The sequence below is a fragment of the Arvicanthis niloticus genome, chromosome 7, assembly GCF_011762505.2.
Source record: "Arvicanthis niloticus isolate mArvNil1 chromosome 7, mArvNil1.pat.X, whole genome shotgun sequence".
NCBI classification, from domain to species: Eukaryota; Metazoa; Chordata; class Mammalia; order Rodentia; family Muridae; genus Arvicanthis; species Arvicanthis niloticus.
The window spans coordinates 12,426,452-12,442,152 of record NC_047664.1 but is presented as its reverse complement, the minus strand read 5'-3'; the positions used below and the strand labels follow the sequence as shown (position 1 = coordinate 12,442,152).

At 48.7% G+C, this 15,701-nt stretch overlaps 1 protein-coding gene across 4 annotated transcripts in view; it reads right to left on the bottom strand.

Moving 5' to 3' along the window:
* Positions 1-14,791, bottom strand: part of Olfml2b (olfactomedin like 2B) — a 33,899-nt gene extending 19,108 nt beyond the window's left edge. The window contains exons 1-3 of one of the 4 annotated variants that reach the window (XM_076937938.1): positions 14,212-14,791; positions 11,420-11,683; positions 9,556-9,663 (exon numbers count right to left, since the gene is read on the bottom strand). In XM_076937938.1, coding sequence (XP_076794053.1) covers positions 9,556-9,663; positions 11,420-11,683; positions 14,212-14,382 — 543 coding nt within the window. In that variant the 5' untranslated portion in view covers positions 14,383-14,791. The remainder of the gene's footprint in view (positions 1-9,555; positions 9,664-11,419; positions 11,684-14,211) is intronic. The other 3 variants (XM_076937939.1, XM_034509480.2, XM_034509481.2) reach the window with 3 other exon arrangements.
* Positions 14,792-15,701: the final 910 nt, after the last annotated feature.

Here is a 15,701-nt window from a genome sequence, read left to right as displayed (position 1 = left end):
CTCAGACATTGTGGCACCAAGGCTCCTATCAGGGTCGCCCAGGGTCGCCCAGTAGATTCTTGTTAAATTTTCCAGACTCCAAAATGGTCAGCACAACATCCTAGGGCCATTTCATCTTGAGCCCTCAAATGGCTCACCGTGTTCTCTGGTGCTTAGCCCAGGCCAGACTCTCTAAATGCACAGAATCGGCTGTGGAAGCTACAGTCTGTGAGAACGGGTCTCTTTTGGAGAACTCACCCTGAGTGAGCGCGTGTGGTCTTTCCCGCCAAGCTTTCAGAGGCACAATGGTTGGAACCAAGGTTAAGGAGACAGGTGTCCAGCTCATGCCTCACTGCTTACTATTCCCAGCTCTGTGATCTCAGGCAAATCAGTTAAACCCCCCTATATCTATTTTCCATCAATAAAAAGTTGACAGTGCTAGCACATTCCCTATCCATGATTATGAGGATTGAATTTATTACATCTGAATGAAGGGAAACACTAGGTCGTTACTGTTCATAGCATCACCGTTGGAATGGACTCCAGCAATCAGGTCTGTTTAACCTTTCATATTACAGAGATACCGCTGAGGCCTACAGTAAGGATAAGATTTGGTAGTTGTCGTTTTAAAACCCCGGCAGAGGGCTAGTAAGATGGCCTGAGGGTAAATAAAGGTACTTGTTTCAAAAACCTGGAGACATAAGTTCAAATCTCAGAACCCACAGAAAGTCGGGAGGAGAGAAGCAACGTCACAAAGTTGTCTTCTTCACGTGTGCTGCGGCATTCATGCACTTATGACACACATTCACAATAATAATGAAAAGCGGCAGAACTGATTCATCGCCAGCCTGCTGGCCGCTGTTCCTGAAGCTCACTTACTGGACCACTAAAGGTACCCAGCCAGTCCAGCCAGCCCTCAGCAGTACCAAGCTGCCAGAGCATCCTTACAGTTTGCTTTCACATGCACAAAAGGTCTTACATTCGTGCATCTGCTGAGCAACTCAGGATGCTGGGCTCCCACAGATCAAAGTAAGGACAAGACACCAGCACCATCAGCACCACGCAGGAGCTTGTCAAAAATGCAAACCCCAGGCCTTTTCCAGACCTGCAGAATAAGAACCTACATTTTCCCAAAATCTCCAGGTGTGCTAAGTCCACCTGGGAATTTGAGGAATGCTCCCTTAAAAAGAAGCTCGAGGTAGCTCTAGAAGGAGTGAAGTGGGAACAAGGCTGTGGTGTCAGCCAAGGTCATCCCGGGTCAGATTGGAAAGGTTCCAGGTCTCTGGGATCCATAGGAACCAGCATAGAGCAGCTGTCCCTGCCACCGCTTCGTATCCTAAGAGAACAAAGCCTGGCAGTGCAGAGGCCAGCTGTGGAACATCTTTGGACGCCGAGGGCCTTGAGGTGGCTTAGTGAGCTAGACCAGTGAGGAACTCCACCTGGGGAAGATGAGGGGAAGGTAAGCAACAGATCAAACAATGAGAAAACATGACCAGAGAAAAGAATTGGGAAGAAACAATGTAACATAACAGCGGCCAGAAGTGACCCCCACCAAGGGCAGGGACAACACTCCCAGGAACTCCACCCAAAGTGCTATTACTTGGAGTGCTCAGGATGGTGGGGCATGTGGGCTGACTATCTTCATTCTGTGGAAGGCAGCCCCTCTGATTTCTGAACACCCTGAGCATGGGCTTCCAGCCCAGTACGCTCTGTGCGGTCACAGCAGCCCACAGGTGCAACTTCTCCCTCCCACCTACCGGGGTGCCAGGGGTTTGCTGCCCATTGATTTATAGTCTCCAATCCCCTTTCTGATTTCAGCAAGGCCATTATTTGGGATTTCCACAGAGGAGGGTTTGAGGCAGGCCAGCTCTGAAAACCCAGAGGAGCTGTTATAGTTAATTTCCCTCGTGGGAACGGCAAAGCCTGTTGGCCGCCTGAATAAACATTAGGCTGGAGATGGCATCACCCCCCCCCCCCCCCATCAGCAGGTTGGGCTGAGCCAGCTCATGTCCCCAGAGCTGGAGCAGTAGCTGCCCCTTTGTGGCTATCTCCACTCAGACACTTCCCATGCATGGCTGCTGGCCCTCTCTGAGGCTCTGCCTTCCTCACACCAAGGGCCTTTTGTGGGGCACTTCTTGGAGGTGTAGGGCATGGCATTCACCCCCTCAGTTTGTTTAGGATCCTGCCCTGGCAAATAAGTGAACTGCATGATCTCATGCCTTGAGTTCTCCCCCTCTGGGACAGCTGCGACCATGACATTTATGATGTATACAACTTGCCTCATTGGTCACCTCATGGAGAAGAGAAGGGTGCCTATCTGACTTAAGCCAGCACACTACATGGTCCCTGCCAAGGATTCTGGCACCATTAAGTAGAGGGTGGAAAGGGAATTGAAAGAGCAGGCATCCCAGAGGGCTGAAACAGAAGGCTGATCACAATGAAAGATCTGGATGCCTGACTATGAGTCCCTAGACAAGGCGGAGCTAGGGAACTGGGGAGTGTTCACTGAAGAAGTGCCACGTGCTAGAGAGACATGCAGTTAGGCATGGCAGACCATCAGCTAAGAGCAAGCCCATGTGATCAGATGGGTAAAGGTAGCAGTGCTAGCTGTGGCTAGAGGTACAAACAGCTGAGGGAGGAAACATGTGAGTTGGGCAGAGTCCCTGGGCAATGCAGAAACAACACATAGGTGGAATCGGGCGTTCATGAGCACCCAGCTCAGCAGTTGGTCAGCAAACGCTTGGATGAGGTGTAGAAGCCAGTGCACCCAAACCTGCACACTGGTGGAACACGGGGAAAGAGTGTCCTAGGGGTGCAAATTCTACCCTGAACTTTCATAGCTATTGGATGAGGGTGGGCATGGTAGGTAGAGACAGAAGGTGCCATCGATGCCTTCCTTACGACGACAAAGCTGTTAGAATCAAGGAGAAAGGCGGCAGAGCTCCGGCAGCGCCCTATGGCCTTGCTTTTCTAACCAGAACCAAGAAGAGGATGCAGGGAGAAAGGCTCTGGAGTCCCCAGCCCGGCTATATAACTAAGCCAACCAATGAAACCTCTCCAGGCCATTTGAAGAAAGAATGAAGGCCTCCACTGCACCCAGGCTTGCTACGGAGAACAGACAAAGGGCTTAGTGCTTGGGCTGAGTCAGGCCTGGAGATGTATAGGTGATGCTGAAGGACCCTTATAGTCATTAAAGCAGATGCACGGATGTGAAAGGAAAGAAGAGCTATGGTTGCTATGGCTGAGGCAGGGAGGAAAGAAAGAACCTTGGGATACATAAGATACTCGGAGGAAGCAGCTGGGCCAGGCTATGTTACGTGTAGGCCAAACTTTGACCCAAGTCCTGCAGCAGGCTACCTGGAAGACATGGCTAGGAGCACACCAGGCTCAGGCTCTGATGACAGCACACTTGAAGAGGTCTTGCAGTAGTATTGTACACATGTGTTGAGGTGAACGGGGTCTACTGTCTCCTCCCCCTCTAAGTCCTCGGGGATACAACTCAGAGCAGATGGGCCAGGGACAGCCACCCCAGCTGACAGCTGTCTCCCAGCTCTTAGTAAGAGAACTGGGGTGAGTGGTAAGAGCAGCTGGGAGCAGCTGATGCTCCTGATGGCAGGACGGAGAGGCTGTGGAGAGGCCAATCCTTCTGACCACAGCTGGTGGAATAGGCAGACATGGGGTAAGGGAACCACCGGCTGCCGCTCTAAATCCTTCTCCGACTAAACAGCTGCTGAACATCTTGTGTGTATCAGGTGCTGCTGAGCCAGGACTGGGGAACAAAGAACACGACTACCCAGCTGCCCTCAGGAGATCCCAAACTTGGAAAGGGAGCCAGACCAGATAAGTCCCAGATCCCCGGGGAAGAGTTTCTATGTTAATCAGAAGCCTCAGACACCCCCCAAGCCAAGCCATATGCTCCCTTATATCCTGGCAGCTATGTTCTATTCCTAAGCCAACAGATGGAAGCCTGACTCCTATACCTTTAGCCAAGAAGTAAAGATTGCATTTCATAGTAGCAAATTAGATTTGAAGCATATATAACCCCAGGAGCGTTGATACGTTGGCTTGAACTCATATTAAGATGTAAATTGAATTAAGGAAAGCTGAAATGTATATTGGAAACATCGCTGACCCTCTGCCTTTTCAGAGGGTACTCTGCTAGAGACGGGATGGACCTTCCTCTCCAAAGCCACACTTAAGGAAGCCACAAGGGAGGAAAGACGACAGACAGCCCCTCTGAAGAGGCAGTTTTGATCAGGAAACTGAGCACTTGGGGTGTTTTGATGGGTGGGAGGCAAGGTGAGAGGGTCTCTTGGAAAGCAACGGCTTCCCTAACTCACTGCCAGCTTTACACAGGTGAAAATTACATTTTCCTATTAGTTAGTGCAAATATATATCCCCCTTGAGTAAGGAGTGCTCCTCTGATGTTGCCTTCTGAGCCAGAAACACAGAAACCAATAGATCTTTAGATTTCACAAAGAACCTCATCAATGCCTAAGCCAGGGTATCCTAGGGAGAGGGCTAATTCCAAGCGGAAAACCCATCAGAGACTTTTAATCTTCCTCGGAGCCAGTAGTATCTGGAGAAAATGCTCCATCTGACACACAGTGCCCCTGCCCCCATGCTCATCTGTGCACAGGGTCAAAGGAAATGCCACATGCCAGGAGGGGCAGGGCTTGGCAACAGAACACTCTTAGGCAGGCACGTATTTGTTTTTGTTTTTGGTTTTGGTTTTTGTTTGTTTGTTTGTTTGTTTTTGTTTTTTGTTTTTGCTGTGGTGTCTTAGGTCAACTGGACTGGCCTTGAACTCCCTATAGCAAGGAGTTACCCTGAGACTGGGATTACAAGTGAGCGCAGCTTGCATCATGTGTTTTACAAGTATGGGATATGCACTCACACGTATAGAAATGCATATACGCAATTGTAGACGGGCATGTCTAAATACTTATACAAAAGCATTTATAGGTGTCCTTCGTTTATGTGCTGGGTGCTTCACAGAGATTTGCCTATTTTATGGAAATCTTATCCCATAGAGCCTCCACAATAGAGCTGGTTCTCTCAACCATCTTCCCTCCATTCTGTTCTCTGCCTGTGAATAAGTCTGATCCTGGAAGCAGTATACTGTACTAGATGCCATAGCCTATGCTTCAAATCCTGAGCCTTTAGAATCCATTTTCAGGCTTAGACAGCCTGTAAGTCTCTATGTCCTTTGTACACCCACAGCCCAGGATGGAAATCTTGACTTATGTTGAATCAGTGCCACCCAGGTCTGTATGAAATGGACAGGGTTTGTTTTTGCTTTTGGAAACTATAGGTTCCCCCTGAACTTCCAATTCCCATCTCTCCTGGTGTATATGTCCTGTGTCCAGCTGCCTTTCAAATCCAACTCCCCCATCATCGTCTCTGAATTCTCCTCCCCTCCCCAGCTATTGGTAGAAGTGGGGCAGCATGAGTCTGCCATGTTGACGATGTTTGGCTGTTTCTTCTTGGTGAACTGGTTTTAGAAGCAGAGTGCATGTTTCAGGCCTCCCCAAAGTGAATAGGAAAGGCGTTTGGGCTCAGATTTGGGAACTTAATAAAATGGTTTCTCTAAAATATATCCCCCTTCCCCAAATTAGAAAGCCTGATATTTTCAAGTGCTGGTGAAGGTTCACATCTGCTTGAGGCAGTGTAAACTTGTACTCACTTGAGAAGACAGCTGGACAATACTCCCTTACAGTCTGAGACAGCAGTTCTCAACCTGTGGGTCACAACCCCTTGGGTTGTACATCAGATATCCTGCATCTCAGATATTTATATTATGATTCATAACAGTAGCAAAATTAGAGTTATGAAGTAGCAATGAAATATTTTATGGTTGGGGGACACCGCAACATGAGAAACTATATAAAAGGGTCACAGCATTAGGAAGCACTGGTCTAAGATAACTAATGAGCCATTCACCCCATTATTTGTCCTGTGCCATGAAATCTGCAAGCAAGCATGTGCCAGGTTATATGTGCACAGTGGTGTTCCTGGACTATTCTGAATATGAATCTGGAAATAAATCACATGTCTATCATCACCAAATGAAAAGAAAAATTGCATTATGTCCATATAGTAAAACAATACACATGAATAAAAATGGGTGAATCATAAGACACAAAACAACAGTTAAATGTTAAAAATATGGAGTTGAGTGATAGCTGCTCAACATATACGCATGTGTGAAGACCTGTGTGCTCTGATTCTATATAACTGATGTTATATGATTCTATATAACCGAAGTTCAAACTTAGATGAAACTATCGTACTTGAAGACTCATCCTTAGAGAAGAAACCTATACAGAAAAGCAAGGAGGGGGCTGGAGAGATGGCTCCGTGGCTGAGAGCACTGGGTGCTCTTCAGAGGACAGGGTTTCAGTTCCCAGCACCCACATTGTGGCTCACAACCATCTGTAACTCTAGTTCAAGGGGATGAGATGACCTCTGCTGATGTCCCCCTGGGTACCAGGCAGGCATGCAGTACATATACATTCATGCAGGCGAGCACTCAAACACGTAAAAATTGAATAAATAAATCTTTTAAAACACCCCCCCTTTTTTTAAAGGAGAAAGAAAACAAGGAAGATGATCAAGCTTCTCTGGGAGTTGGGGTGGAGGTTGTGGGGGGGGGGGAGAACAGGGGTTGTGGGTGTGTGGTGACATCACTATGTCTTCAGTGGGATGGCAGTTCCTCAGAAGTTCTCATTATACTGAGTTCTCAGGCTGTATATTCACTGTGCACTTTCCGAAGCATGTATCTTTTCCATCACTTAAAATGAAAGGCTAAACTCAGCCCTCAGGCAGAGCTGCCAGGGAGGAGTTTGTTGAGAGCAGGAGGCTCTGAACCAGGGTTCATTTCTCTCTCCTTCCTTCCTCTTTCATCTGCAAATGAGGTTTCCATGCCTACATTCTCCTCTCTGCCTAAGACAGATGTGCACACGTGTGCCCACTTGCACAGCCGAGCAGCCACCTTACTCTGAGAGGACGGCTGCTCCAATCTGATCTCCTTTAGTCTTGTCTGAGCGCCAAAGAGATCCCGTTGGGACTCAAGAATCTGCAAGGAGTGGGATCAGAATTTTACTTCCATTCCTCCCCCAGAGCTGGGCTGGAGAGCGGGAGTGTTTTTTCCATTTACCTAACATTCTGTCTTTTCAATTACTGCACACCCCAGACAGACAGGCTGCACAAGCCGGGTTCCACTTCAGTCTAAGATACAGTACTTCACTTCATGGGTCAGAAGACTCCTGTCAGCACAGTGACCTGTCGCCCGAGCTTGTCTGCTTTAGGGAAAGCTCCACAGAGCCGGACCTCCACGCACATGGGATACAGCCACAGTCCTGCCTAGAAACTGCCTTGGAAGAACTATTGTTTTAAACTCTGCTTAGGAAAAACTGATGCCTACAAGGCAGACAGCAAGGATTTGAAGGAACTTCTGAGATTGATTAGAAAGAGCCCTGGACCAGAACCAGAAGGGCCTGAACCAGAACCCAGCCCAGGGCTTCTTTTTTTTTTTTTTTTTCTTGATTTCAGGCAAGCCATGGAATTTCCTGAGGTCTCACATCCTGCCCAGCTCACAGAAACAAATCACTAAATGTATATGGAATGTTTAAAAAAAAAAAACTGTAAAATACTGTGCAAATACAAGGATTATTATTATAAAAGTCCAACACTGGCTACTAAGCATGCGAGTTTTGAAAAGAGATACTCTTGTCTCCAGTGTGACTCAGTGCCACCCTGCTGGGCCACTGTACTGCACCAGACTCCTCCCACTTCTAACCTCGTCCAGAGGGGCTTGGCCTTCTGCAGAGTTCATTCCACTGGCCTCCTCTGAGGCAGGGTGTCTGACCTTGGCCTCTAGTGTCCTCTCACAAAGCTATCTTTCCCAAGCTGTGCGTGCTAGAAGGAATGGAAACTATGTGGCTGTCAAGGTCAAATAAAAGTGGAAGAGGTGGCCATCAATCGTTCTCTTAAAGGGACATCCCACATTTGGGCAGTTCTCGGGGGATTATGGGAACAGGGTGCTTCCAAGCTCTGGACCCTGGTTGAATCTCTTCAGAACCAGCCTATCCGAAAGAATAAGGAAGCAGTTACCACCCTGAGGGTGCTGCTCCTGCATGGATTCTGTTTGGAGCGAGATGGGAAAGAACAATCTGTGTCACCATTCTAGCTATCAACAGGTTTGCCTCTCCAGGCAGTCCCTCTGGTGAGAGAGGGCAGAGTAGAGGGGGATGAAGTAGTTCGTGTGGTTGCCTCACCCTGTCTGCAGACCCAAGTTGCAGACCCTGGACCCTCTATAGCATACTTGCATGGAAGAGTCTAAACCTATAAGTGGTGGGAAAAATCGGGGCGGGTGTTAACTTTTTGAAAAAGTGTTTTGAGACAACTCTTGCTAGAGTTCAAGCCGGCCTCTGCTTCCCAAGTGAAGTGATTAGAGGCATGGGCTACCACAAGTGGCTTTTGGAGAATTTAAAATCTCCCCACCGCCCCCACCACCACCACCCCGCCCCATGTGTGTGCTCCAGTATGGAGATCAGAGGCCCCCTTGAGGAAGGAAGTCTGTTTCACTGTGTGGATCCCAGGGATTAAACTCAGATAAAGAGGCAGGCATCAAGCACCTTTACCAACTAAGCTATCTCACAGTCTCACAGGCCCCTCTGGGACTATCTTTTCAGAGTGAAGGGAACGTGAGCTAGTTAATCATGAATGCTGTGGTTCATCTTCTCTGGCCCAGCATTCCCAGCAGTGCACTGTGGGAGTGTTTATCTTCATCTCTCTTTGGTCATAATCCAGATGCTGTGTTTAGTTTAATGAGTCTTTAAGTCATCCCACCATGGCCAGTATGTCTTTTGTCCCCTGGATAATAATACAATGTAGGCAGGATATCATGAGTGTGGTAGGGTATAGCTACTTGGTAATGGCAGACAGACTAACTCACTCTGCTAACCTTGAGTCTGCTGTTCTTTCTGCATTAATTAGAGACCCTTCCTTTCTCACATCTATCCATCATTCAGCAGAGAACCTCAGATTCGCCATGATAGAACCCCCCAAAGTCTATCTATTCCATGAGGAATATTGATCTGCTTGTGGTCATTGCATTATTGAATCCATCACTTAAAGCGGTGGTTCTCAACCTGTGGTTGCAACCCCTTTGGGGTGGGGGGGTGAGTGACAAACAACCTTTTCACATGGGTCATATATCAGATATCCCAGATATCAGATATTTATATTATGATTCATAACAGTAGCAAAATTACAGTTAAGAAGTAGCAATGAAAACAATTTTGTGGTTGGGGGTCACCACAACATGAGGAACTGTGTTAAAGGGTCACAGTGTTAGGAAGGCTGAGAACCACTGACTTAGAGAAACACTCCAAAACTGATGTTATAGGTTTGTGCTTGAAGCAGCAACTGTCTGGGCTCAAGAGCTAGATGCCAGTCAATAGCACCAGTCCATGGACTTCTTCCAGTAGGGTTGAGAAAGGAACAGTAAAGTATTATATCCTCTGGGGGGCTCAGTTGCAAAAAAGACAGCAGGACTGGAATCCTTCTTACCTCCTCCAGTTTATCCACGCGCCCCACGAGTTTAGTGGTAACTGAATGCAGCTTTAGGAGATCCAGGCCATAGAAAGCACCTTCCAGCATGTCTATAATTGTAGACAGCTAAGAAGCAAGAACAGAGGGTTAGTTAGCTCAGGGGTAGGACCTAAAGAGCCCCAGGGATAAAGTTTCCTTTTAGATGCCCATGTCAGAGGCCCTACAGGGAATCCACTAGCCAGGAATTGAGAGGTGTTCTCACAAGCACATCTGTGTAGGGAAGGACTTAGACTCCAGCTGTGATATGTATTCTGCCCTCAAAATAAGACAATTAGATGACCTTCCATGAACAAGTGAACCTGAGGTCTAGCTACTTTCACGGGCTATTAGTGCCTGTTACAAAACATGGTAGCCTTTCTTACCAGACTCCAAGCTCCTTCAGAGGGCCTTTTCACCTCTGTTCTCTCAGGATCTGTATCAGACTTTTGGCTAACAGACCCATAATACACAACATAACAGTTGCAAATGTCAACATCTTGAGGGCATGCTTCTGAAACCATTAACTTTATCCTGGACTAAAGGCCCTGAAAGGGGACCACAGTCTTCTCAGAACAAAAACCTTAAGTTGATCCTGGAATATAACCAGCCCAGTGGCTCATGTTTGAGGTGGTAACCTGCCCCAGGGCACGCAGTCTTCTTGTCTCTTCCAAATTCTACCTCCTCCTGATAATCTAGGCTCTGGTGGCATCCAGGGCCAGCAGAGCTCAGACTTAAGTGCAGACAAGACACGGAAAAGAGCCTTTCTACCAAAGACCTGTGCCTGGGAGATGCTGGGCTATGCCTCTGTCATTTCTGCTTCCCATTCACCTCCTTGCTTTGCTTCCAAATGAAGAACACGCTGAAACACTCAACGTTCAGAAGGTCTCCTTTAACCCAGGGATCCCCCAGCTAGTTAATATAAACTATGGTGATTTTCTGATTCCTAAATAGAAATTTTGCCTGGTGTGGTCCTTGGAATCACCCAGATTCCAACCCTAGAACTGAATGACTGTGGCTCTGGGTTCAGAAAGTAGCTCTATAGAAGCACCACTTTGAGTCACGTGGCCAAACCTGGGACATTCCTTGTCCTGTTGAACACTTCTTAAAGAGCAACCAGTGACTGCCATTGTGGGTATCACTTGTCAGACCCAGCAGAAAGCATGCCTGTCTCCCCTGATCTACTCAGTAGGTGCCATCCATCAATGCCCTCAGACCCTCCAGGGTCCTCCACATTGTATTCAAGGAGGCTGAGCTCAGAAAAGTGAAGGAGGGTTATGAAGCTATGCCTGGATACAAGTCAGTCTGAGAACCCCATACTGTAAGTGAAAGAGGAAGAACAGGAGTGACTAAAGCCCTCAGCTGACCATGGGGCTGCCCACATAGGCCTAAGTATCCCCACACTGCAGAACACAAGCCCAGGAACAGTGTAAAGACCTGACCAGAGCAGGTCATTCCAGTGATGATGCCAGGACCAAAGGGTTCGTCCATTGCCCTTTGAGTCTTAAAGCTTCTATGTACATGGTAGACTGACAGAAAATTGTGACAGTGATTTTCCTGGAGAACACTGAGTTCTTTTAGCCAGATGGTCCTGGCAGCTCCTCCTAGGCCTGGCTTCTCTGGTTCCTCTGGCATAGGGCATAATTTTCTCCCCCCACCCACTAAACGGTCTCTCACTGACTTCAGAGCTGAAAGTTTGTTAGATCAGCCTCAGATCCACTCTGAAGACTCCAGGGGCCAGGCCTGACCCTCTTCAAAGGCTTCCCATGCCCAGCTGTGAGTCTGTAGTCTCCTAGGTCCCCGAGGTACCCTCTTACCCCACGAACTGCCTCTTACCAGCTCCTACCTTCAAATCCCGGCTGTCAGCCTCCCGAAGCTTCTGGAGCCTGAAGTCTCCCTCACAGGGATTGACAGCAGATGGAGGAGCAACACAAGCACATTTACAGGATGAGCCTGAGGTGATGGTTTCCACAGTGTAGAAGTCTTCCTTCCTGGAAGCCCCCTGGTTGATCCTCTGGCAGGCATCTCGGCCCAGGGGTCTCACTACACACTTGCACTGACAGTCAGAGCCCTCAGACACAGCCTTGACCTTGTCATAGTCTCCCAGCAGCTAGACACAGAGAGAGACTGAGCTGGAGGTATGCAAACACATGCTCATCAAAGACATGGGCATGTCGTTTTGTCAAATGTACTGCCCTAGCCAGAGACTTCAGCCCTGAGCTGTGGAGAGAACAAGTCATAGATCATAATTCGCTGACACTGTCATTTTCTTGAATGCACTCAGGGTTCTGCTAGCATGGGGAAGGCCTTGAAAAGATGTGTGTTTCATAGCAGGGCCTTAAACTTTTAGCATTAAAAGAAGAAAAAGAAAAGAAAACAAACAACAACAAAAACCAAACCTCGTTCTTTCAATAGCCCTTCCCCTCAGCTCAAATCCAGGTTTATATTAGAAATAGAGAGAGTTGAAGGAGGAATCAGAAAAGTGGTCTTTGACTGTGAGGACTACAGGCTTCTCATTCATTCATTCATTCATTCATTCATTCATTGAACACTCACAAAGTACCTCCTCATGTCAGTGCAAAGTACATGAGGATGACCAGGCAGAGAGCCTGTTCCCAAGGAGGCCACTGCAAATAAGTCACACAGACTAGACAATGCTGCATGCCCCTGGAGAGCTGGAATAACACTTATGCTGGGAGCTGAGGCTCCGCCTGGGATCTGGGGAAGACTTCTTGGAGGAGGTGGTGTTTGATGTGAACCTTCAAGGGTGGATTAGATTGACGGAAAGACAGATGGTAGAGACAGAAAGAAAACAGGCCCAGGAGTCTGTAACATTTATGTAGTCTAAGAGTTCCTTTGGCTCCTGAACCAAAACCCCAGGCCAAAACCAGAACAAAACTAGCTGTGCTTGCTGCTCCTACAGTGTTAAACATTTCCTTCTGGCTATACGCTCCTCCCAGGCTCCTTATGCGGGTTTTCTGTTGTTCTTACCCTGAGAGAAAAGTCCCCCCTCCCCATAAGCCCCACCAGCTCATCTATAGTAGGCCTTATATCCCCAAACCAAGGCTCCCATCCTAACCAGGCAGAGGGATTCCTGCATTTGACTAATGATGGCAGTGGGTGGGTAGGTTTGGAGCCTGCAAATGTTCCTTAGGATGCTGTCTGCAGGAAGAAGGCATGTAATGTTTTCCTTGAGACGGTTGGGTTTCTTCTAAAGCTAATGTTTGCTTTAGGATTGTTGTGAAATATAGACCCCACCAGTGGAAGCAGGAGGTGTAGGTAGTTCAGGGTGACGTAAGCAGCCAGTCTCCCCACGTTGATAGTAAATCGCCTGTCTCCTTTCTGAAACTGCCTAGATTCCTATGCAGTCCTCCTCAGAGAACCCTGGATGGGTTCCTTCCCTTTCGGGGGCTCTGGTTTCAGGGAAACTTTTGTTTATGGTTTTCCAGAGTCCCAGTGGGAGGAATTTTAAGTCATTTAGATTTAAAGGTCAGTGTGAGGTTATGGGTGGGCATAGGGCATATGTTAGCATAATTATTAAAAGAAGAAACAAGTATTTAATTAACTTCAAAGTAGGGCTAATGGTTCTCTCTACAGAGAGAAGAAACGCAGACTGAGGGTCGAGAGGAGGTACAGGCAACACACACTCAGCATTCTTTCTCTGACATTACTCATCCTGAGGACCAAGGAGATGCCCACTGTACATCAGCATGCCAGCTCTGGAGAGAAGGAATAACTCATAAGTCCTGAGACGCAGGCTGGAGAGTGCTGGAAGCCAGGCTCTCCCTCTTTCACTTTTAGCTCCTGTTCCTCATCTCTGAGAGGGCTATCAGGTTGTTCTGAGGACTGAGTTAGTTCATAAACGGACACTCTACAGCGCTCATCACCAGCCTGGGTCACTTGGCTCCCACTGAGACTCAGCCACAACTGTGTGCATCTCACTAATACTCTACTCCCGGTGGCGCACCAGGTCTTAACATAAATGCCTCTGTTCTGGGGTCCTCCTCATATGCCTCACACATGTAGCACATCACGCATTCTGCCTTCACCCCATGCTTCTGTCCAAGTGTCTCATCTGAGGCCATAAAACATTGCCCATGACTTATACCATCTGCCTCCCCTCCAGCATGCCCTCCTGTTTACACATTCCAATTCTGACAAGCAGCCTCACAGGCAAGAGGGACTTTTCACAACCATTACATCAACACACACACACACACACACACACACACACACACACACTTTCTTCTTAACGAGTGTATGGAGTCTTCCTTTTCTCTTCTTTCTCCTGACTTGGTAAACTCGAAACACTCCATGGCTGTGAGAGCAGGACCCTTGCCCTTACTTTTAACACAACAAAACTAAAGTCAGTGAGGTAGAATCTCCACACTTGAGAAGTAGAGTTACGAGGGGACAGAAGTTCAAGGCTAGCCTCAGCTACACAGTGAGCTGGAAGCCAGCCTGTTCTACGAGAAAGCCTGTCCAACACCACACAAGCAATAGAGTGTGATAAACTAAAAGGAAACATCCTTTTCACTAAAAATACAGAGAAAAACAGCTGCTCGTAAACACTTCATCGGGGACCAGCCTCGGGTCCTTGAGGTCCCCCAAGGCAAGAGGGGTGAGTCCTCATCCTACCTGAGATAAAACGTTCTCCTGGTTGTCCGCCTCGTTTTGCAGAATGTCATCCTCCTCCGTGGGCGCCACTGTTTGCACATCAGGGGGCTCACTTGTCCCTGTGGGTGGTGTACCCCAGACCCCCGCCACCACAAGAGCAAAGCAAAGAACCAATGGCAGAGGATAGGCCATGAGAGATGCGACAATAGGGACCTTAGTCCCTACAGAGACCACCTTAGGGCGGGGAGTGGGGGGGTCTCAGCAAAGACAGGCTGGAAGGCGTTTTCACTGGAGTCCGGAAGAGTAGCTGCTCGGAGAACCGTCTCTAAAGCTGGGTGTGGCTGAGTGGAGCAGGACTGTGCTCCCCAGAGACCCTGAACATCTCCTCCCAGACCCCAGCAGCCTAGACTGTGCAAAGAGGTCGCAAGAAAGAGGTGACTGAGGGAGCGGAGGAGCGCGCCGAGGGCGAGCCGCAGGGTGAGCTCAGGTGGAAGACTGGCGCCGGGACGCTCGGGACACACGGGGACTGGGCGCAAGACGGGACAGTGGTCACAGCTCAGAAGGCGAGGGAGGGCTGCTGGCCCAGGGCGCCGCGGGGCTGGCGCGGAGGGAGGGCGGAGCCTCTATTGTGCCGGGGCAGAAAGATGCAGCCAGTGACGGCGCGGAGGAGGAGGACCGGGAAGCGCACAGATTTCGGGCGCTGCGCCCGGGGACCCCGCCTCCTCCCGGGTTCGGCCGCTGCGCTTAGTGGGCGCCGGCCCGCGAGGGAAGGGCGCTGCTGGCCTTGCATTTGACTGTAGATGCTGATCAGAGCGGGACTTCGTGTGCCTTTTCTCAAGTTTTCTTCACGCCCGAGCCCCCGCGGAGCCCTGACTTGCCCCTGGACTGCAACCGGGACAGTGGAGAAACGCGATCTCTCCTCTTGAAGTGTTTTTTGTTTGGTTGGTTTTTTGTTTCCTGCCCGCCCGCGACCCCCGGACTTGACCCCGTCGAGAGTGCGGGAAGCTTTGAACTTATGAACAATTGACGTCCTCGTGTCTGCCACAACCTTAGAACCTGATAATACCTCCACTCAGAGGATGCAACTCGAATCTCTTGACAGAATGTGGCAGAGTTGGATACATTTTTTAAATAAGGAGCGTGGCTACAGGTCTCTGCCGCTCTGCTCGTCCTGGTGATAGTTATTATGCTCTTTAATTAGTCTTCCTGAACTTATGAACATTAACAATGTGTCACTTTCGGAAAGAGCATTGTGTCTTCCAGGACAATTGCCACTCTGAAAAAACTCAGTAGAGCCAGGCCAATTCTGAGTTGCTCTAGCCGACCAGAGAGCATGGCAAGCATGGAGAGCATGGTTCTGGCAGGCCTTGCACTTCTCTTATTCCATCTTGTTAAAAATCATTAGATTACATTCCCAAGGCTAACCATTAAGATCTAGTCCCTTATTTGGCCACTTCCTCCGCTGAGGCTGCCTACAAAAGTGTAGCAATTAACAACCCACCCCCTGCATT